Here is a 23,445-nt window from a genome sequence, read left to right on the forward strand (position 1 = left end):
TCCTTAGATCTGAGCAAGGCCATCGCGATAGCCTAGGCTTTCATATCCACGAGCGACAACACGTAACAGATATCTTCACAGCACCGAAGCTCACCGGCAAGTGCTGTGCATGAAATAATGCCTTCAGTAGGCAGGACTGTACATGGTAGGGCCCATCCAACCGCAGAGGCCAGGCCTAGGGTGACTCAGAGGCCGCTGTGGGGAACGAATGCGAATCCATTAACACCATGCTGGCGCTGCAGGAGCAGTCATAGAGCCCATCAATGTCGATTCAAGCACTATGTGTGCAAGGGCTGTGGAACAATGGGGCACCTCCAGCGAATGTGCAAGTGATCTCTGGCTCACCACGTGGCAGAGTCAGCAGAGGACAACTGATCCAGTGTGGATCACGCTGAACGAGCAGGAGAGGCAACCCAAACTGAGGATGAGGAGCAAGTGTATGGGGTACACACCTTCACCACCAAAAGCCCTCCGATAATGTTAAAAGTTAAACTTAACGGCATTCCAGTCTCCATGGAATTGGACACGGGGGCAAGTAAATCAATCATGAGCCAGAAGGCTTTTGAGAAACTGTGGGGCAACAAGGCATGGAGGCCAAAACTGAGCTCGATTCACACAACGCTGCGCCAAAGAATTCATACCTGTTATCGGCATTGTGGCAGTGAAAGTATCATACGACGGAATGGTGCATGATTTACCACTATGGATTGTACCAGGCGATGGCCCAACGCTGTTCGGTGAACGATCCAATGGAACTGGGACGACATCAAAGCACTGTCTTCGGTGGATGACGCCCCGTGCGCCTAGGTGCTAAACAAATTCCTGCCGTTATTTGAGCCAGACATCGGCAACTTCACAGGCGCCAAGTTACAGATCCATCTTGTTCCTGGGGCACGGCTCGTTCATCACAAGGCCCGAACAGTCCCATTTGTGATGCGAGAGAAAGTCGAGATCGAGCTGAACAGACTTCAACGAGAGGGAATCATATCGCCAGTCGAGTTCAATCGTGCTAAAGAGCGATGGGACGGTCAGAATCTGTGGGGACTACAAGGTAACGATCAACCGAGTCTCGTTACAGGACCAGTACCCAATACCCAAAGCGGAGGACTTATTCGCAACGCTAGCGGGGGGAACGTCGTTCACCAAGCTAGACCTAACCTCTGCTTACATGACACAGGAGCTGGCTGAACTGTCAAAGAAATTGATGTGCATCAACACACACAAAGGACCACAGATGCCCCTTTGGGATTCGCTCAACTGCGGCCATCTGCCAGAGGAACATGGAGAGTCTGCTGAAATCAGTTCCATGCACCGTGGTGTTCCAAGATGACATCTTGATCACTGGTCGCAACACCACTGAACACTTGCACAACTTGGAAGAGGTTCTAAAGCGATTGGACAGAGTGGGGTTCAGGCTGAAACGCTCCAAGTGTGTTTTCCTGGCGCCAGAGGTCAAATTTCTGGGAGAAAGATTGCGGCAGACAGCTTCAGACCCACGGACTCCAAGACGGAGGCCATCATGAATGCACCCAGACCACAGAATGTGACGGAGCTGCGTTCGTTCCTGGGTCTCAACTATTTTGGTAACTTTCTACCGGGGTTGAGCACTTTGCTGGAACCCTTGCATTTATTGTTACGCAAGGGTGACGACTGGGTTTTGGGTAAATCTCAAGAGACAGCCTTTAATAAGGCCAGAAACCAGCTATCCTCGAACAAGTTACTTGTATTGTATGACCCATGTAAACGTTTAGTACTAGCTTGTGATGCGTCGTCGTACGGGGTCGGTTGTGTGTTACAGCAAGTAAATGGGTCAGGCAAACCGCAACCGGTTGCAACCGGCGTCCAGAAGTTTATCCAAGGCTGAAAGAACATACAGCATGGTTGAGAAAGAAGTGTTGGCATGTGTATACAGGTTAAGAAAGTGTACCAATATCTATTTGGTCTCCGGTTCGAGCTCGAAACCGGCTACAAACTGCTTACTTCACTGTTCTCCGAAAGCAAAGGTATCAACACCAATGATTCATCCTGCATCCAAAGATGGGCACTAACATTGTCTGCATATGACTATGTAATCTGCCACAGACCAGGCACTGAGAACTGCACTGACGCCCTTAGTCGGCTGCCATTGCCCACCACCGTGGTGGAAATGGCGCAACCCACAGACTTGCTTCTGGTAATGGATGACTTTGAGAGCGAGGGATCACCCATCATGGTTTTCCAGATCAGGACCTGGACTAGCTAAGATCCTGTGCTATCACTAGTAAAAAGCTGCATCCTCAATGGGAGCTGGTCGGCAGTTCCTGGGGAAATGCAAGATGAAATTAAGCTGTTTCACCGACGTAAGGATGAATTGTCCATCCAATCGGATTGTCTCCTATGGAGGAATCGCGTGGTTGTGCCAAAAAAAGGCAGAGAAACGTTTTATATGCGACCTACACAGCACCCACCCAGGCATAGTCATGATGAAGGCTATCGCCAGGTTACATGTTTGGTGGCCCGGCATTGACTCGGAACTGGAGTCATGCATACACCAATGCAACACTTGCTCACAGTTGAACAACACACCCAGGGAGGCCCCTCTGAGCTTGTCGTCATGGCCCTCCAACCCGTGGTCCAGGGTCCAGGTAGATTTTGCTGGGCCTTTTCTAGGGAAGATGTTTCTAGTAACAGTGGACGCTTATTCTAAATGGATTGAATGTATAATAATGTCATCATGTACATTCACTGCCACCATTGAAAGCCTCAGGGCCATGTTCGCCACCCATGGTCTGCCCGACACCCTTGTTAGTGACAATGGACCATTTTTCACCAGCTCGGAATTCAACGAGTTCCTGACCCGCAATGGCATTAAGCATGTCAGGTCTGCCCCATTTAAGCCCGCATCCAACGGTCAAGCAGAACGGGCAGTCCAAACCATCAAGCAGAGCTTGAAATGTGTAACGGATGGCTCCTTGCAGACCTGGCTATCTCGGGTCCTGCTCAGCTACCGGACTCGCCCCCACTCGCTCACCGGGGTTCCCCCTGCAGAATTGTTAATGAAGAGAGCACTCAAAACCAGGCTCTCCTTAGTCCACTCGGATCTCAATGATCACATAGAAACTCGGCGGCATAACGTGTATCACGATCGCGCGGCGGTATCGTGTGACATTGAGGTTAATGATCTGGTGTTTGTTCTAAATTATGGTCACGGTCCCAAGTGGATTGCCGGCACTGTCTCAGCCAAGGACGGGGATAGAGTGTTTGTTGTTAAATTGTTGAATGGGCAAACGTGCAGAAAGCACTTGGATCAGACCAAACTGCGATTCACGGACAACCAAGAACAGTTTGAAGAAGACTTTACCATCTATGATCCACCCACACACACCCAACCAGCAATCGACCTCGCTGTCAACCACGAGGATAAACCCACCTTGCCCGGCAGTCCGATCAGACCAGCCGCGCTGCCATGCAGCAATGATCCGACCAACTCACCCATGCCAGGACTTCAACTCAGATGATCGACCCGGGAATGCAGAGTGCCAGATCGCCTCAACATGTAAATAACTTGTACATAGGACTTTGGGGGGGAAGTGATGTTATGTATGCATGTAAACCTCACCTTGTGTAAGACTTGCCACTAGGGGACACACCTATGGGAGACCTATAGGTCATTGTGCACCCTGGAGCAAGCAGGTATAAAAGGCAGTCCACCATGCTGCTGCCTCACTTTGGAGTTATATTAAAGAGACCAAGGTCACTATGGTTTGAGCCTACAACACAGTCTCGTGGAGTTATTCTGAACTTAACAGGTGCATACATGACGCTCGAGCTGTAATCACAGCTACCTTTCTTATTACCTCATGAAGTAATCTTCCACACATAAATCATGTTGTACTATCGAAACCTCCCCTCAAAAAAATGACATTTCACCTGGAAGAAAGGCGACTATAGATAAAAAAGGGTTCTAAAAGTTACATAATGGAAAAAAAACCTGTCTTTCCTTGGCAACAGAAATTAGTGCAGTAACTAAAATGCAGAATAAACTAGGTCTTACGTAAAAAAAAATTAAACTTTGTTATCTACATTCAAAATTTATAAAACTTACTTCTACAGGCCAGCCAAACAATGATGTGCCTGTTTTATATGCAGCAGCTGCTTTATGTGAGGAGCTGGCACGAACAACATGAAACTTGATGAAGCTTTTTTTAATGATAATATTTGCAGGTCTAAAGCTGGCCATTTGTTTGCCTTAAAATGTGGCACATAGCACATCAGTCACACAGGACTGTGCACCCAATTTGGCAATCTATGCACGCACTGCCAACCGAGCCTGGTAAAATCAGCTGTAAAATCATCAGGATTGCTGCAAGATTTTACATCTACTAAACACTGAACTTCATTGTTATAATCTGCTTTAGTACAGCAGCCCAGTTTCATTTAAATATTTGTATATCATCATCATAGGCGGTCCCTCGAACAAGTATGACTTGCTTCCACATGAGTTCACAGATGTTTCAATGATGGACCCGATATTCCAGTCCCGAACTCCAATTGAAGGGGTGGAAGATGCCTGTGCGAGGATTTTTTTTAACGTGTGGTGACCGTTGCACATCAGCCATCACACGGGCTTGAGAGAGCTAGGCCTTTATCCAGTGACAAGGGTTAACCAGGACGACTGGAGACCTGCTCTGCTGCACGGACCTAATGCGCACACACATCGCAGTGTCTTTTCTTCATAATGTCTGATCATATATATTCAAAAAAATTAAAATGCTCTGACTCCGCAGGAAGTAAAGGAGGAATAATGGGCCAGAATTTGCTGTCAAAGTAACGGTGAGGTTAATGGCGCCAAAGTTTCCGTTAAGCTGCACGGTCTGGAAGTCTCGTGCAGGCTGCTCGCAGGCTTTTACATGGGAGAAACTGTGCATGCGCAAAGATTTGAATGACCCTGCAGCCGGTTAAAAGGACCATGCACCCAAAAAAAATTAGAGGGACCAATGAATGGCGATTGTCATTATTTATGAGCAAACGATACAGCAACTTCAGGCGAGGTGCAGATTCATGGTTAAACGTGGATATACAAAAGTTTCTTGTCCGAGATGCACCGCTCCGCCATTAACTTTGTGAAAATGACATCTCACTGACTCTCTTACCATTGAAATGCATTGAATGATGTGAAGTATTTGCACGGTAGAAGCAAATTAAACTTGTCACAGAAACTTGTCCATTTCAGTACAAGAGTCCTTTTCATGACATGATAAGTATTAATTACCATCAGTCAACCTCTCTGGCACTGAAAATTAACTATTATGTGTGGAGTCTCATTCCTTCAGGTTTTAATTGTTGTTGGAGATCATTAAAATGTAAAATTTTTAATTTTTTAAAAAACTTTTCCCTTCTGTCTGTTTTTATCTCTCCCTTAATCCAATCTTTCTTTCGCTCTTTTTATTTCTCTTTTTATACCTGATTTAACATTGAATTTATCTACTCTAATTTACACTTCATACTCAGTCCTTGGACTGTTAATTTCACATTACTTCAATTGAATTGGTTAAAGAGATGCACGTTTTTTTGTCCTGTTCTTTCAAGTCCCAGATGCTCTGTTTCCATCTGAGCGACATTATCAGCTCACACTTTCAGCAACTTGCCACGGAGAAAAAAATCAAGAACCTAAACCTGCAATGGCAAGTCTAACTGACGGCAGATGCTGTTAGATGTCCTGCTACAGCAAATTATGGACCATTAAGGAGATGAAACGCTAATCTTTGACTCTGATCCTAAAACCTACATCAGCTAGATCAGATGTGCCCAATCTACATCACGTGGACCACAAAGAAAAGAATCAAAGGCGAATCACCTGGGCCATTTTTACACAATTCTGAATATTAATTATAGAGTGGTACTGTCAAAACCTAGGAGCAGGTTGCCTGTCTCTTGGCCTTTAATATGGTTGATGATCATGATGATGGTGGGAAAGGAAAATTACACTTCGGATTCTGTTTCCCCCTAGAAATGAATAATTACGAGTGTCTTAATACAACTCGATGGTACATTAAAAGATAAATGTAATTCAGCTCAACAATGCAATGTCAGGCAATTTCAAACTGAACCATAAACTGCTGATTACTGTTTTAAAAATGGAAGTAGTGCTATTTTTACAGCAAAATGCTGCTGTACTGAATCCTACTTTTAATCATTTTTGCAATTCCTTACGAAACACTATTTAAGTAATTATAAATAGTAATTTGTTAATACATAAGATTAAGAAAGAGACACAAATACATTCAAACATACTTGATTGTCTTGAAGTTTGGTACTTTGCACAGAGCTACAATACCATCTCCTGATCCAACAAGGACGTCCCCTGATTTTAGTTCTACTACTGCAGTGACTCCCTGTAGATGATATGTGAGATGAAACATTCAAATTCCATTTCACTTCAGTAATGATGCTGGTACAGCAAATACCAGCATTGCAATGTGGAAAATTAAAACATCAATGCTCTCACAATATCTACATTTTAATTACCTTGATAACTATTTTTTAAGACTTTCACTTTTGGCTATTCCCCTTGTTTTCCTAGATTCCTCCATACACCCACTGCTCCTTACCTGAAGCAAATAGGTCCCAACCATATACTAATACCTCTCTGGACAGATAATAGGTGCTTGCATTTGAAAACCAAGGGCCCAACTATGCCCAAACCCTTTTTTCGGCGCACTTACCTTAAATGCGGCGACTTTGCGTGCTGGAAATAGTGCCGGAAAAAGGGGCCCCATCCTGGCCGCTCTTCGGAGTCCCCAGAGTCCTGGCGTGGCATGCATTCTGAAGTGGGCGGCGGAGCAACAGGTCAGCGCCGAAAACAGTGCCGGCACCTGTGCGCATGCGCAGTGAAGTCTGCGCGCATGCTCCTGCCCTCCCAGCGTGTCCTGCGGGCTGTGAGCATGACCCGATGCTCGCAGCCCCTATCCCCAGCCGAAGGGACGCCCCGATGTTCGCCGCACCCTATCCCCTGCCGAGTGGCCTCCCACACTGGCCGGCCGGCCCGCTGAGTTCCTGGTTGTGCTTGAGAGTTTTGATTGGGGGTGGGGGGGGGAGGGAGAGGGGAGGAGGAGAGTTTTTGGGGGAGCGGGGGAGATAAAGAATGTGGTGGTGGGGGGGGGGGGGAGTTTGTTGGGGGGGGGAGTTTTGCGGGCAGGGAGAGAAAGAGTGTATTGGGGGGGAGAAGGAGAGTTTTGGGGGGAGGGAGAGAAAGAGTGTTTTGGGGTGGAGAAGAGAAAGAGTATATTCGGCAGGGGGGGGCGGGGGGGGTGGGGGTGGGGGTGGGGGGAGAAAGTGTTTTGTATACCAGCATCTTTCTCTCTCTCTGGATAGCACCCCCCACCCCACCGCGCCCCCACCCCCGACATAGCGGCCAGCAGCTCTCATTTCTCCGGTAGGATTTACTTCATTCTTATTAGCATTTTAATTGTTTGAGCTTTTCCTTGCAATGTTTCGTGCTTGGTTGTTGAGATCCTCTCCAGTTCCCTTCCCTCCCCTATCCCTGCCCTAATGACTGCCGAATGTGCACTGCTTTCTCTTCACTGCCCACAAGGTTTTTCAGAGCTGGCCACATACGCTGACCTAAGTCGATTTGGAGTAAGTTTTTGCTGGCCAAAGTGGCATAAATGGTCAAAACTGCCATAAGTGTCTGGGAACGCCCCCTTTTGAAAAAAAAACTGACCTAAAAAAAAATCGTAACTAACTGACTTACTCTGGAGCAAATATTTTGGGGAAAATAGCATTTTTTAAACTTATGCCAGAAAAAAACAACTTACTCCAAAAAAAATGATGCAAGTCATGGCCAAAGTTGGGCCCCAAGTGACAACAATTTGTAAAATACTTCCAAGAAGAATCAAAATTATGCTAATATTTGTCCATGTCCATACAGTCTGAGCAGAATAGTAGCACTGAAAGCATTCCAGAAAGATGAGATCAGTGCAGTAGTGAGAAATTATAGTGGCTCAGGAGATCAATAAGTAGAATCAGTTTGGGTGGAGATAAGAAATAATAAGGGGAAGAAGTCACTGGTGGGCATAGTCTACAGGCCCCCTAACAGTAGCTACACTATTGGACAGAGTGTAAATCAAGAAATAATGGAGGCTTGTAAGAAAGGTACGGTTAGAATCATGAGCGATTTTAATCTTCATATTGATTGGACAAATCAAATTGGCCAAGGTAGCCTTGAGGAAGAGTTCATAGAGTGTATCCGGGATGGTTATGGAGCCAACCAGGGAGCAGGCTATCTTAGATCTGGTACTGTGTAATGAGACAGGACTAATAAATGATCTCATATTAAAGGATCCTCTAAGAAAGAGTGATCATAGCATGGTTGAATTTCAAATTCAGTTGAAGGGTGAGAAAGTTGGGTCTCAAACCAGTGTCCTCATCTTAAATAAAGGTGATTACAAAAGTATGAAGGCAGAGTTGGCTAAAGTGGACTGAGAAAATAGATTAAAGTGTAAGACGGGGTTGGTAAGCAGTAGCAGACATTTAAGGAGATATTTCATAACTCTCAACAAAAATATATTCCAGTGAGAAGGAAAGACTTTAAGAGAAGGGAGAACAATCCATGGCTAACTAAGGAGCTAGGAGCTAAATTAAAACGTAGGACCTCAAAAGTAGTAATCTCAGGATTGCTACCTGTGTCACGTGCTAGTCAGAGTAGGAATCACAGGATAGCTCAGATGAATACGTGGCTTGAGCAGTGATGCAGCAGGGAGGGATTCAAATTCCTGGGGCATTGGAACCGGTTCTGGGGGAGGTGGGATCAGTACAAACCGGACGGTCTGCACCTAGGCAGGACCGGAACCAATGCCCTAGGGGGAGTGTTTGCTAATGCTGTTGGGGAGGAGATAAACTAATATGGCAGGGGGATGGGAACCAATGCAGGGAGATGGGAACCAATGCAGGGAGACAGAGGGAAACAAAAGGAGACAAAAGCAAAAGACAGAAAGGAGATGAGTAAAAGTGGAGGGCAGAGAAACCCAAGGCAAAAAACAAAAAGGGTCACTGTACAGCAAAATTCTAAAGGGTCAAAGTGTAATAAAAAGGCAAGCATGAAAGCGCGGTGCCTCAATGCAAGGAGTATTCGGAACACAGGAGAGGGCTCTGAGCTAGTTAGAATGGGTGAGAGCTCAGACGAACAGGACCCCAAGAAAGAATGCAAAAGGCAGGAGGCAACAGAGCAGAGTAGCACTGGGGTAACTGTAAACCACAAGGTGATAGGAAGGGACAATATGTATGAATATAAAGGGGCTGCAGAAGGGGTCAAAACTAAAAATCATGATTTAAAAACTAGTATTAAAACACTCTACCTAAACGCACGCAGCATTCAAAATAAAGTAAATGAGTTGACGGCACAAATCATTGCAAATGGGTATGATTTGGTGGCCATTACAGAAACATGGTTGCAGGGTGGCCAAGACTGGGAATTAAAGATACTGGGGTAGCTGACAATTCGGAAAGATAGACAAGAAGGGAAAGGAGGTGGGGTAGCTCTGTTAATAAAGGAAGATATCAGGGCAGTTGTGAGAGACGATATTGACTCTAATGAACAAAATGTTGAATCATTGTGGGTGGAGATTAGAGATAGTAAGGGGAAAAAGTCACTGGTGGGCGTAGTTTATAGGCCCCCAAATAATAACTTCACAGTGGGGCGGGCAATAATCAAGGGAATAATGGAGGCATGTGAAAAAGGAACGGCAGTAATCATGGGAGATTTTAACCTACATATTAATTGGTCTAATCAAATCGCACGGGGTAGCCTTGAGGAGTAATTCATAGAATGCATACGGAATTGTTTCTTAGAACAGTATGTTACAGAACCTACAAGGGAGCAAGCTATCTTCGATCTGGTCCTGTGTAATGAGACAGGAATAATAAACGATCTCCTAATAAAAGATCCTCTCGGAATGAGTGATCACAGTATGGTTGAATTTGTAACACAGATTGAGGGTGAGGAAGTAGTGTCTCAAATGAGCGTACTATGCTTAAACAAAGGGGACTACAGATGGATGAGGGCAGAGTTGGCTAAAGTAGACTGGAAACACAGACTATAAACGGTGGCACAATTGAGGAACAGTGGAGGACTTTTAAGGAGCTCTTTCATAGTGCTCAACAAAAATATATTCCAGTGAAAAAGAAGGGTGGTAAGAGAAGGGATAACCAGCCGTGGATAACCAAGGAAATAAAGGAGAGTATCAAATTAAAAACCAATGCGTATAAGGTGGCCAAGGTTAGTGGGAAAATAGAAGATTGGGAAAATTTTAAACGACAGCAAAGAATGACTAAGAAAGCAATAAAGAAAGGAAAGATAGATTACGAAAGTAAACTTGTGCAAAACATAAAAACAGATAGTAAAAGCTTTTACAGATATATAAAACGGAAAAGAGTGACTAAAGTAAATGTTGGTCCCTTAGAAGATGAGAAAGGGGATTTAATAATGGGAAATGTGGAAATGGCTGAGACCTTAAACAATTATTTTGCTTCGGTCTTCACAGTGGAAGACACAAAAACCATGCCAAAAATTGCTGGTCACACGAATTGTGGGAAGGGAGGACCTTGAGACAATCACTATCACTAGGTGGCTAGTGCTGGATAGGCTAATGGGACTCATAGAAAATAGAAACATAGAAAATAGGTGCAGGAGTAGGCCATTCGGCCCTTCTAGCCTGCACCGCCATTCTATGAGTTCATGGCTGAACATGAAACTTCAGTACCCCATTCCTGCTTTCTCGCCATACCCCTTGATCCCCCTAGTAGTAAGGACCTCATCTAACTCCTTTTTGAATATATTTAGTGAATTGGCCTCAACAACTTTCTGTGGTAGAGAATTCCACAGGTTCACCACTCTCTGGGTGAAGAAGTTCCTCCGCATCCTAAATGGCTTACCCCTTATCCTTAGACTGTGACCTCTGGTTCTGGACTTCCCCAACATTGGGAACATTCTTCCTGCATCTAACCTGTCTAACCCCGTCAGAATTTTAAATGTTTCTATGAGGTCCCCTCTCATTCTTCTGTACTCCAGTGAATACAAGGCCAGTTGATCCAGTCTTTCTTGATAGGTCAGTCCCGCCATCCCGGGAATCAGTCTGGTGAACCTTCGCTGCACTCCCTCAATAGCAAGAATGTCCTTCCTCAGGTTAGGAGACCAAAACTGTACACAATACTCCAGGTGTGGCCTCACCAATGCCCTGTACAACTGTAGCAACACCTCCCTGCCCCTGTACTCAAATCCTCTTGCTATGAAGGCCAAAATGCCATTTGCTTTCTTAACCGCCTGCTGCACCTGCATGCCAACCTTCAATGACTGATGTACCATGACACCCAGGTCTCTTTGCACCTCCCCTTTTCCTAATCTGTCACCATTCAGATAATAGTCTGTCTCTCTGTTTTTACCACCAAAGTGGATAACCTCACATTTATCCACATTATACTTCATCTGCCATGCATTTGCCCACTCACCTAACCTATCCAAGTCGCTCTGCAGCCTCACAGCATCCTCCTCGCAGCTCACACTGCCACCCAACTTAGTGTCATCCGCAAATTTGGAGATACTACATTTAATCCCCTCATCTAAATCATTAATGTACAGTGTAAACAGTGGACAAGTCCCCTGGTCCTGATGAAATGCATCCCAGGGTATTAAAAGAGATGGCGGAAGTTATAGCAGATGCATTCGTTATAATCTACCAAAATTCTCTGGACTCTGGGGAGGTAACAGCGGATTGGAAAGCAGCTAATGTAACGCCTCTGTTTAAAAAAGGGGGCAGACAAAAGGCAGGTAACTATAGGCCGGTTAGTTTAACATCTGTAGTGGGGAAAATGCTTGAAGCTATCATTAAGGAAGAAATAGCGGGACATCTAGATAGGAATAGTGCAATCAAGCAGACGCAACATGGATTCATGAAGGGGAAATCATGTTTAACTAATTTACTGGAATTCTTTGAGGATATAACGAGCATGGTCGATAGAGGTGTACCGATGGATGTAGTGTATTTAGATTTCCAAAAGGCATTCGATAAGGTGCCACACAAAAGGTTACTGCAGAAGATAAAGGTACGCGGAGTCAGAGGAAATGTATTAGCATGGATAGAGAATTGACTGGCTAACAGAAAGAGTCGGGATAAATGGTTCCTTTTCGGGTTGGAAATCGGTGGTTAGTGGTGTGCCACAGGGATCGGTGCTAGGACCACAACTGTTTACAATATACATAGATGACCTGGAAGAGGGGACAGAGTGTAGTGTAACAAAATTTGCAGATGACATAGAAACATCGAAAATAGGTGCAGGAGCAGGCCATTCAGCCCTTCTAGCCTGCACCGCCATTCAATGAGTTCATGGCTGAACATGAAACTTCAGTACCCCCTTCCTGCTTTCTCGCCATAACCCTTGATCCCCCGAGTAGTAAGGACTTCATCTAACTCCCTTTTGAATATATTTAGTGAATTGGCCTCAACTACTTTCTGTGGTAGAGAATTCCACAGGTTCACCACTCTCTGGGTGAAGACGTTTCTCCTCATCTCGGTCCTAAATGGCTTACCCCTTATCCTCAGACTGTGACCCCTGGTTCTGGACTTCCCCAACATTGGGAACATTCTTCCTGCATCTAACCTGTCTAAACCCGTCAGAATTTTAAACGTTTCTATGAGGTCCCCTCTCATTCTTCTGAACTCCAGTGAATACAAGCCCAGTTGATCCAGTCTTTCTTGATAGGTCAGTCCCGCCATCCCGGGAATCAGTCTGGTGAATCTTCGCTGCACTCCCTCAATAGCAAGAATGTCCTTCCTCAAGTTAGGAGACCAAAACTGTACACAATACTCCAGGTGTGGCCTCAACGAGGCCCTGTACAACTGTAGCAACACCTCCCTGCCCCTGTATTCAAATCCCCTCGCTATGAAGGCCAACATGCCATTTGCTTTCTTAACCGCCTGCTGTACCTGCATGCTAACTTTCAATGACTGATGTACCATGACACCCAGGTCTCGTTGCACCTCCCCTTTTCCTAATCTGTCACCATTCAGATAATAGTCTGTCTCTGTTTTTACCACCAAAGTGGATAACCTCACATTTATCCACATTATACTTCATCTGCCATGCATTTGCCCACTCACCTAACCTATCCAAGTCACTCTGCAGCCTAATAGCATCCTCCTCGCAGCTCACACTGCCACCCAACTTAGTGTCATCCGCAAATTTGGAGATACTGCATTTAATCCCCTCGTCTAAATCATTAATGTACAATGTAAACAGCTGGGGCCCCAGCACAGAACCTTGCGGCACCCCACTAGTCACTGCCTGCCATTCTGAAAAGTACCCGTTTACTCCTACTCTTTGCTTCCTGTCTGACAACCAGTTCTCAATCCACGTCAGCACACTACCCCCAGTCCCATGTGCTTTAACTTTGCACATTAATCTCTTGTGTGGGACCTTGTCGAAAGCCTTCTGAAAGTCCAAATATACCACATCAACTGGTTCTCCTTTGTCCACTTTACTGGAAACATCCTCAAAAAATTCCAGAAGATTTGTCAAGCATGATTTCCCTTTCACAAATCCATGCTGACTTGGACCTATCATGTCACCATTTTCCAGATGCACTGCTATGACATCCTTAATAATTGATTCCATCATTTTACCCACTACTGAGGTCACGCTGACCGGTCTATAATTCCCTGTTTTCTCTCTCCCTCCTTTTTTAAAAAGTGGGGTTACATTGGCTACCCTCCACTCGATAGGAACTGATCCAGAGTCAATGGAATGTTGGAAAATGACTGTCAATGCATCCGCTATTTCCAAGGCCACCTCCTTAAGTACTCTGGGATGCAGTCCATCAGGCCCTGGGGATTTATCGGCCTTCAATCCCATCAATTTCCCCAACACAATTTCCCGACTAATAAAGATTTCCCTCAGTTCCCCCTCCTTACTAGACCCTCTGACCCCTTTTATATCCGGAAGGTTGTTTGTATCCTCCTTAGTGAATACTGAACCAAAGTACTTGTTCAATTGGTCTGCCATTTCTTTGTTCCCCGTTATGACTTCCCCTGATTCTGACTGCAGGGGACCTACGTTTGTCTTTACTAACCTTTTTCTCTTTACATACCTAAAGAAACTTTTGCAATCCACCTTAATGTTCCCTGCAAGCTTCTTCTCGTACTCCATTTTCCCTGCCCTAATCAAACCCTTTGTCCTCTCTGCTGAGTTCTAAATTTCTCCCAGTCCCCAGGTTCGCTGCTATTTCTGGCCAATTTGTATGCCACTTCCTTGGCTTTAATACTATCCCTGATTTCCCTAGATAGCCACGGTTGAGCCACCTTCCCTTTTTTATTTTTACGCCAGACAGGAATGTACAATTGTTGTAATTCATCCATGCGGTCTCTAAATGTCTGCCATTGCCCATCCACAGTCAACCCCCTAAGTATCATTCGCCAATCTATCCTAGGCAATTCACGCCTCATACCTTCAAATTTACCCTTCTTTAAGTTCTGGACCATGGTCTCTGAAATTACTGTTTCATTCTCCATCCTAATGCAGAATTCCACCATATTATGGTCACTCTTCCCCAAGGGGCCTCGCACAATGAGATTGCTAATTAATCCTCTCTCATTACACAACACCCAGTCTAAGATGGCCTCCCCCCTAGTTGGTTCCTCAACATATTGGTCGAGAAAACCATCCCTTATGCACTCCAGGAAATCCTCCTCCACCGTATTGCTTCCAGTTTGGCTAGCCCAATCTATGTGCATATTAAAGTCACCCATTATAACTGCTACACCTTTATTGCATGCACCTCTAATTTCCTGTCTGATGCCCTCCCCAACATCCCTATTACTGTTTGGAGGTCTGTACACAACTCCTACTAACGTTTTTTGCCCTTTGGTGTTCTGCAGCTCTACCCATATAGATTCCACATCATCCAAGCTAATGTCTTTCCTAACTATTGCATTAATCTCCTCTTTAACCAACAATGCTACCCCACCTCCTTTTCCTTTTCCTTTTATTCTATCCTTCCTGAATGTTGAATACCCCTGAATGTTGAGTTCCCAGCCCTGATCATCCTGGAGCCACGTCTCCGTAATCCCAATCACATCATATTTATTAACATCTATTTGCACAATTAATTCATCCACCTTATTGCGGAAACTCCTTGCATTAAGACACAAAGCCTTCAGGCTTGTTTTTTTAACACCCTTTGTCCTTTTAGAATTTTGCTGTACAATGGCCCTAAGATTAGTGGGAAAGCGGGTTGTATAGAGGACTCAGAGAGGCTGCAAAGAGATTTAGATAGGTTAAGCGAATGGGCTAAGGTTTGGCAGATGGAATACAATGTCGGAAAGTGTGAGATCATCCAACTTGGGAAAAAAACAGTAAAAGGGAATATTATTTGAATGGGGAGAAATTACAACATGCTGCGGTGCAGAGGAACCTGGAGGTCCTTGTGCATGAATCCCAAAAAGTTAGTTTGCAGGTGCAGCAGGTAATCAGGAAGGCGAATGGAATGTTGGCCTTCATTGCGAGAGGGATGGAGTACAAAAGCAGGGAGGTCCTGCTGCAACTTTATAGGGTATTGGTGAGGCCACACCTGGAGTACTGCGTGCAGTTTTGGTCACCTTACTTAAGGAAGGATATACTAGCTTTGGAGGGGGTACAGAGACGATTCACTAGGCTAATTCCGGAGATGAGGGGGTTAACTTATGATGATAGATTGAGTAGACTGGGTCTTTACTCGTTGGAGATAAGAAGGATGAGGGGTTATCTTACAGAAACATTTTAAATAATGAAAGGGATAGACAAGATAGAGGCAGAGAGGTTGTTTCCACTGGTCGGGGAGACTAGAACTAGGGGACACAGCCTCAAAATACGGGGGAGCCAATTTAAAACCGAGTCGAGAAGGAATTTCTTCTCCCAGAGGGTTGTGAATCTGTGGAATTATCTGCCCAAGGAAGCAGTTGAGGCTAGCTCATTGAATGTATTCAAATCACAGATAGATAGAATTTTAACCAATAAGGGATTTAAGGGTTACGGGGAGCGGGCGGGTAAGTGGAGCTGAGTCCACGGCCAGATCAGCCATGATCTTGTTGAATGGCGGAGCAGGCTCGAGGGGCTAGATGGCCTACTCCTGTTCCTAATTCTTCTGTTCTTATGTTCTTATGAAATAAAGGAATGTATCAAATTGAAAACAATGGCATACAATGTTGCCAAGATTAGTGGGAAGCCAGAGGACTGGGAAATTTTTAAAAAACCAGCAAAGGATGACTAAAAAAAATAAAGAGAGGATGGATTATGAGAGTAAACTAGCAAAAAAAAAGATAGTAAGAGCTTCTACAGGTATATAAAAAGGAAGAGAGTAGCCAAAGTAAACGTTGAGGATGAGACGGGGAATTAATAATGGGGAACAAGGAAATGACAGAGACTTTGAACAAATATTTTGTGTCAGTCTTCACGGTAGAAGACACTAAAAACATTCCAATAATAGATAATCAAGGGTCTATAGGGAGGGGGGAACTTAAAACAATCGCTATCACTAAAGAAAAAGTACTCGATAAAATAATGGGACTAAAGGTGAACGAGTCCCCTGGATCTGATAGGCTGCATCATAGGGTCTTAAAGGAAGTGGCTGCTGAGATAGTGTTACGTTTAGAATAACTCCACAAGACTGTACATCTTAAGCTCAAACTGTTGTGACCTTGGTTTCTTTATTGTAACTCCAGAGTGAGGAGGCAGGATGGTAGTCTGCCTTTTATACCTGCTTGCCCAGGGTGTGCAGGTGACCCTTGGGTCTCCCACAGGTGCGCCCCCTGGTGGCAATTCTTACACGTTGGCAGTGTTTACATACATAACATAATTCCCCCCTAAAGTCTTATGTACAAGTTATTTACAAGTTGAGGCGATCCGGGGCTCTGCGTTCCCGGGTTGATTGCCTGAGTTGAAGTCCTGGCATGGGTGAGTCGGTCAGATCATTGCTGCACTGCGGTGTGGCTGGTCTGATCGGACTGTCGGGCATGGTGGGTTCATCCTCGTGGTTGACCGCGAGGTCGATTGCTGGTTGGGTGTGTGTGGGTGGATCAATGATGGTAATGTCCTCTTCAAACTGTTCTTGGTTATCAGTGAACCGCAGTTTGGTCTGATCCAAGTGCTTTCTGCACATTTGTCCATTCAAAAGTTTGACAACAAACACTCTATTCCCCTCCTTGGCTAACACAGTGCCAGCAACCCATTTGGGACCATGACCGTAATTAAGAACAAATACAGAGTCATTGACCTCAATGTCACGTGATACAGCCGCGTGATCGTGGTACATGTTATGCTGGTGACGCCGGGTTTCTACATGATCATTGAGGTCTGGGTGGACTAAGGAGAGCCTGGTTTTGAGTGCTTGCTGCATTAGCAATTCTGCGGGGGGGAACCCAGGTAAGTGTGCGGTAGCTGAGCAGAATCCGAGATAACCGGGTCTGCAGGGAACCGTCCGTCATGCATTTCAAGCTCTGCTTGACGGTTTGGACTGCCCGTTCCGTTTGACCATTAGATGCGGGCTTAAATGGTGCAGACCTGACATGCTTGATGCCATTGCGGGTCATGAACTCGTTGAATTCCGAGCTGGTGACGCATGGTTCATTGTCACTAACAAGGATGTCAGGCAAACCATGGGTGATGAACATGGCCCGGAGGCTTTCAATGGTGGCAGTGGACGTACATGACGACATTATTATACATTCAATCCATTTAGAATAAGCGTCCACTGTTACTAGAAACATCTTCCCTAGAAAAGGCCTGGCAAAATCTACGTGGACCCTGGACCACGGGTTGGAGGGCCATGACGACAAGCTCAGAGGGGCCTCCTTGGGTGTGTTGTTCAACTGTGAGCAAGTGTTGCACTGGTGTATGCATGACTCCAATTCCGAGTCAATGCCGGGCCACCAAACATGTAACCTGGCGATAGCCTTCATAATGACTACGCCTGGGTGGGTCCTGTGAAGGTTGCGTATAAACGTTTCCCTGTCATTTTTTGGCAAAATTACACGATTCCCCCATAGCAGGCAGTCCGAATGGATGGACATTTCGCTCTTGCATTGGTGGAACGGCTTAATTTCGTCTTGCATTTCCCCTGGGACCGCCGACCAGCTCCCATTGAGGACGCAGCTTTTTACTAGTGATAGCACTGGGTCTTGGCTAGTCCAGGTCCTGATCTGGCGAATGGTGATGGGTGACCCCTCGCTCTCAAAAGAATTCATTACAAGGAGCAAGTCTGCGGGCTGCGCCATTTCCACCCCGGTGGTGGGCAATGGCAGCCGACTGAGGGCATGCGCACATTTCTCAGTGCCAGGTTTGTGATTACATAATCATACACAGATAATGTTAGTGCCCATCTTTGGATGCGGGACGAAGCATTGGTGTTAATATTTTTGCTTTCTGAGAACAATGAAATGAGCGGTTTGTGGTCGGTTTCGAGCTGGAACTGGAGTCAAAATAGGTATTGGTGCATTTCCTTAACCCCCGTATACGCATGCTAATGCTTCTTTCTCAACCACACTGTAGGCTCTTTCAGCCTCAGATAAACTTCTGGACGCATATGCAACCAGTTGCAGTTTGCCTGACCCATTGGCTTGCTGTAACACACAACCCCGTACGAAGATGCATCACAAGTTAGTACTAAATGTTTACATGGGTCGTACAATACAAGTAACTTGTTAGAACATAGCAGGATTCTGGCCTTGTTAAAGGCTGTCTCTTGAGATTTACCCCAAATCCAGTTGTCACCCTTGCGTAACAATAAATGCAATGGTTCCAGCAAGGTGCTCAACCCCGGTAGAAAGTTACCAAAATAGTTGAGGAGTCCCAGGAATGAACGCAGCTCCGTCACATTCTGTGGTCTGGGTGCATTCTTGATGGCCTCCGTCTTGGAGTCTGTGGGTCTGAAGCCATCTGCCGCAATCTTTCTCCCCAGAAATTCGACCTCTGGCACCAGGAAAACACACTTGGAGCATTTCAGCCTGAGTCCCACTCTGTCCAGTCGCTTGAGAACCTCTTCTAGGTTGTACAAGTATTCAGTGGTGTTGCGGCCAGTGATCAAGATGTCATCTTGGAACACCACGGTTCATGGAACTGATTTCAGCAGACTCTCCATGTTCCTGTGGAAGTTGGTCGCCACCAAGCGAATCCCAAAGGGGCATCTGTGATATATGAACAGTCCTCTGTGCATATTTTTTTGAAGGTTCAGACAGCTCCTCTGTCATGCAAGCGGAAGTTAGATCCAGCTTGGTGAACGACTTCCCCCCTGCTAGTATTGTAAACAGGTCATCTGCTTTGGGTAGTGAAATCCCTGAAGATTTTGGCCGTACCGTCACTTTTCAACAATGGCACAATTGGACTGGCCCACTCGTTGAACTCGACTGGCGAGATAATCCCCTCTCGTTGAAGTCTGTCCAGCTCGATCTCGACTTTCTCTCTCATCATGTATGGAACTGCTCGGGCCTTGTGATGAATGGGTCGTGCATCAGGCACTAGATGGATCTGCACTTTGGTGCCTGTGAAGTTGTCGATGCCTGGCTCGAATAACGACGGGAATTTGTTTAGCACTTGGGCGTACAAGGTGTCATCCTCCGAAGACAGTACTTTGATGTCGTCCCAGTTCTATTGGATCCTTCCTAGCCAGCTTCTGCCGAACACGTTGGGCCATCGACTGGTACAATCCATCGTGGTAAATCATGCACAGCTCCATCGTACGATAACTTCACTGCCGCACTGCGAATGACTGGTGTGAGCTCTTTGGTGTAAGTGCGCAGCTTGGTGTGGATCGGGCTTAGTTTTGGCGTTTGTGCCTTGTTGTCTCACAGTTTCTCAAAAGCCTTCTGGATCACAATTGACTGACTCGCCACCGTGTCCAATTCCATGGAAACTGGAACGCTGTTTAATTTGACTTTTAACATTATCGGAGGGCTTTTGGTGGTGAAGGTGTGTACCCCATGCACTTCCTCTTCAACCTCGGATTGAGTTACCTCTCTTACTCTGCCACGTGGTGAGTCGCAGCACATCTGCACATTTGCTGGAGGTGCCCCATTGTTCCACAGCCCTTGCACACATAGTGCTTGAATCGACATTGATGGGATCGATGATTACCCCCGCAGCGCCAACATGGTGCTAATGGATTCGCATTCACGCTCCACAGTGGGCTCCGAGTCATCCTAGGTTTGGCCTCTGCAGGCGTGTAGGCCCTGCATGTACAGTTCTGCCTGCTGAAGGCGTTATTTTATGCACAGTACTTGCCGGTGAGTTCCGATGCTGTAATGATATCTGTTTAGTGTTATCGTTGGTGGACATAAAAGCCTGGGCTATCGTGATGGCCTTGCTCAGATCTAGGGATTCGGCAGACAGCAGTTTGCGAAGAATGACCTCGTGGCCAATTCCAAGCACAAAAAAGTCCCGCAACACTTCCCCCAAAAATCCAGCAAATACGCACGGTCCCTAAGGTGTCTTCGGTCAGTGACATTGCTCACCACGTCCTGGCCCTCGGAGCGATGGTGCATATAAAAGCGATACCTGGCCATCAAAATGCTCTCCTTCGGCTTGAGATGTTCCCGAACCAGCGTGCACAGCTCTTCATATGCCTTCTCTGTTGGTTTCATCGGTGATAACAGATTTTTCATGAGGCCATATATCGTGGACCTGCAAACGGTGAGGAGAATCACCCTGCGCTTGACTGCGGTTTCTTCCTTTTCCAGCTCGTTGGCCACGAAGTACTGGTCAAGACGCTCAATGAAAGCTTCCTAATCATCACCCTAAACAAATCTCTCAAGAATACCAACGGCAGCCATAACTGCGTGAAAGTTCGTAATCTGTTTCTCATCGCCAATTGTTACATTTAGAATAACTCCAAAAGACTGTACATCTTAAGCTCAAACTGTTGTGATCTTGGTCTCTTTATTGTAACTCCAGAGTGAGGAGGCAGCATGGTAGTCTGCCTTTTATACCTGCTTGCCAGGGTGTGCAGGTGACCCATGGGTCTCCTATAGGTGCGCCACCTGGTGGCAAGTCTTACACATTGGCGGTGTTTACATACATAACAGATATTGTATTCATTGGTTGTAAGCTACCAAAATTCCGTGGGTTCTGGAGAGATTCCAGCAGATTGGAAAACTGCAAATTTAATGCCCCTATTTACAAAAGGTTCTGCAGTTTATATCCACTCCAGCGGGGAGTTTGTTGACTGTGAAGTGGAGCATGGCAGCGAGGAAGATTGAGAAAAGGGTTGGGGCGATGACGCAGCCCTGTTTGACCCTGGTCTGGACGTGGATTGGGTCTGTTATGGATCCGTTGGTAAGGATCACGGCCTGCATGTCGTCGTGGAGCAGGCGGAGGATGGTATTGAACTTTTGGGGGCATCCGAAAAGGGGGAGGATGCTCCATAGACCCTCATGGTTGACAGTGTCAAAGACCTTTGTAAGGTCGAAGAAGGCCATGTATAAGGGCTGGTGCTGTTCCCTGCATTTTTCCTGTAGCTGTCGCGCTGCAAAAATAATGTCCGTTGTGCCCCGTAAGGGACGAAATCCGCACTGTGACTCCGAGAGAAGCTCCTCGGCCACAGGAAGAAGACGGTTGAGGGGGACTCTAGCAACGACTTTCCCAGTGGCTGATAGCAGGGAGATTCCTCTGTAGTTGCCGGACCATGTACAGTAGACACCTCAAGTCGCTGGAGAAATACCACCAATGATGTCTCCGCAAGATCCCACAAATCCCCTGGGAGGACAGACAAACCAACATTGGCATCCTCGACCAGGCCAACATCCCCAGCATTGAAGCACTGACCACACTTGATCAGCACCGCTGGGCAGGCCACATCGTTCGCATGCCAGACACGAGACTCCCAAAGCAAGTGCTCTACTCGGAACTCCTTCACGGCAAACGAGCCAAAGGTGAGCAGCGGAAGCGTTACAAGGACACCCTCAAAGCCTCCCTGATAAAGTGCGACATCCCCACTGACACCTGGGAGTCCCTGGCCAAAGACCGCCATAAGTGGAGGAAGTGCATCAGGGAAGGCACTGAGCACCTCGAGTCTCATCGCCGAAAGCATGCAGAAATCAAGCGCAGGCAGCGGAAAGAGCGTGCGACAAGCCTGTTCTATCCACCCCTTCCCTCAACGACTTTCTGTCCCACCTGTGACAGAGTCTGTGGCTCTTGTATTGGACTGTTCAGCCACCTAAGAATTTATTTTAAGAGTGGAAGCAAGTCTTCCTCGATTCCGAGGGACTGCCTATGATGATTTTAAAAAAGGAGGGAGACAGAAAGCAGGAAACTATAGACCAGTTAGCCTAACATCTGTCGTTGGGAAAATGCTGGAGTCCATTATTAAGGAAACAATAGCAGGACATTTGGAAAAGCATAATACAGTCAAGCAGAGTCAGCATGGTTTTATGAAAGGAAAATCATGTTTGACAAATTTGCTGGAGTTCTTTGAAGATGTAACGGGCAGGGTGGATAATGGGCAAGCAAAGCTAACAGAAAACAGAGAGTCAGGATAAATGGGGCATTTTCCGTTTGGCAAACAATAACTAGTGGGGTGCCTCTGAGATCGGTGCTGGGGCCTCAACTATTTACAGTCTATATAAATGACTTGGACGAAGGGACTGAGTGTAATGTAGCTATGTTTGCTGATGGTACAAAGATGGATGGGAAAGCAAGTTGTGAGGAGGACACGATAAATCTGCAAATGGATATAGACAGGCTAAGTGAGTAGGGAAACATTTAGCAGGGCAGATGGAGTATAATGTGGAAAAGTGTGAGCTTATCCATTTTGGCATGAAAAATAAAAAAGCAAATTATTATTTAAATGTACGCAGTACAAAGGCCTGGGGATCCTTGTGCATGAAACACAAAAAGGTTAGTATGCAGGTACAGCAAGTAATCAAAAACGCAAATGGAATGTTGGCCTTTATTGCAAGGGGAATAGAGTATAAAAGCAGGGAAGTCCTGCTACAACTGTACAGAGTATTGGTGAGACCACACCTAGAGTACTGCGTACAGTTTTGGTCTCCTTATTTAAGGAGGGATATACTTGCATTGGAGGCAGTTCAGAGAAGGTTTACTAGGTTGATTCCTGAGATGAAGGGGTTGACTTATGACAAAAGGTTGAGCAGGTTGGGCATATACTCATTGGAGTTTAGAAGAATGAGAGGTGATCTGATTGAAACATATAAGATACTGAGGGGGCTTGACAAGGTCGATGCAGAGAGGATGTTTCTACTTATGGGGGAATCAAGAACTAGGGGGCATAGTTTCAGAATAAGGTGTTGCCCAGTTAGAACTGAGATGAGGAGGAATTTCTTCTCTCAGAGGGTCATAAATATGTGGAATTCTCTGCCCCAGAGAGCTGTGGAGGCTGGGTCATTGAATATATTTAAGGTGGAGATAGACAGATTTTTGAGTGATAAGGAA

The 23,445-nt window shown here is 45.9% G+C and overlaps 1 protein-coding gene across 2 annotated transcripts in view; it reads right to left on the bottom strand.

Annotated features, from left to right (window-relative positions):
* cfap52 (cilia and flagella associated protein 52) overlaps window positions 1-23,445 on the bottom strand; it is a 131,922-nt gene that overhangs the window by 70,164 nt on the left and 38,313 nt on the right. For both annotated transcript variants that reach the window (XM_070858184.1, XM_070858185.1), the window contains exon 7: window positions 6,274-6,374. In XM_070858184.1, coding sequence (XP_070714285.1) covers window positions 6,274-6,374 — 101 coding nt within the window. The remainder of the gene's footprint in view (window positions 1-6,273; window positions 6,375-23,445) is intronic.

Source organism: Pristiophorus japonicus, chromosome 16 (assembly GCF_044704955.1).
Source record: "Pristiophorus japonicus isolate sPriJap1 chromosome 16, sPriJap1.hap1, whole genome shotgun sequence".
Taxonomy (NCBI): Eukaryota; Metazoa; Chordata; class Chondrichthyes; family Pristiophoridae; genus Pristiophorus; species Pristiophorus japonicus.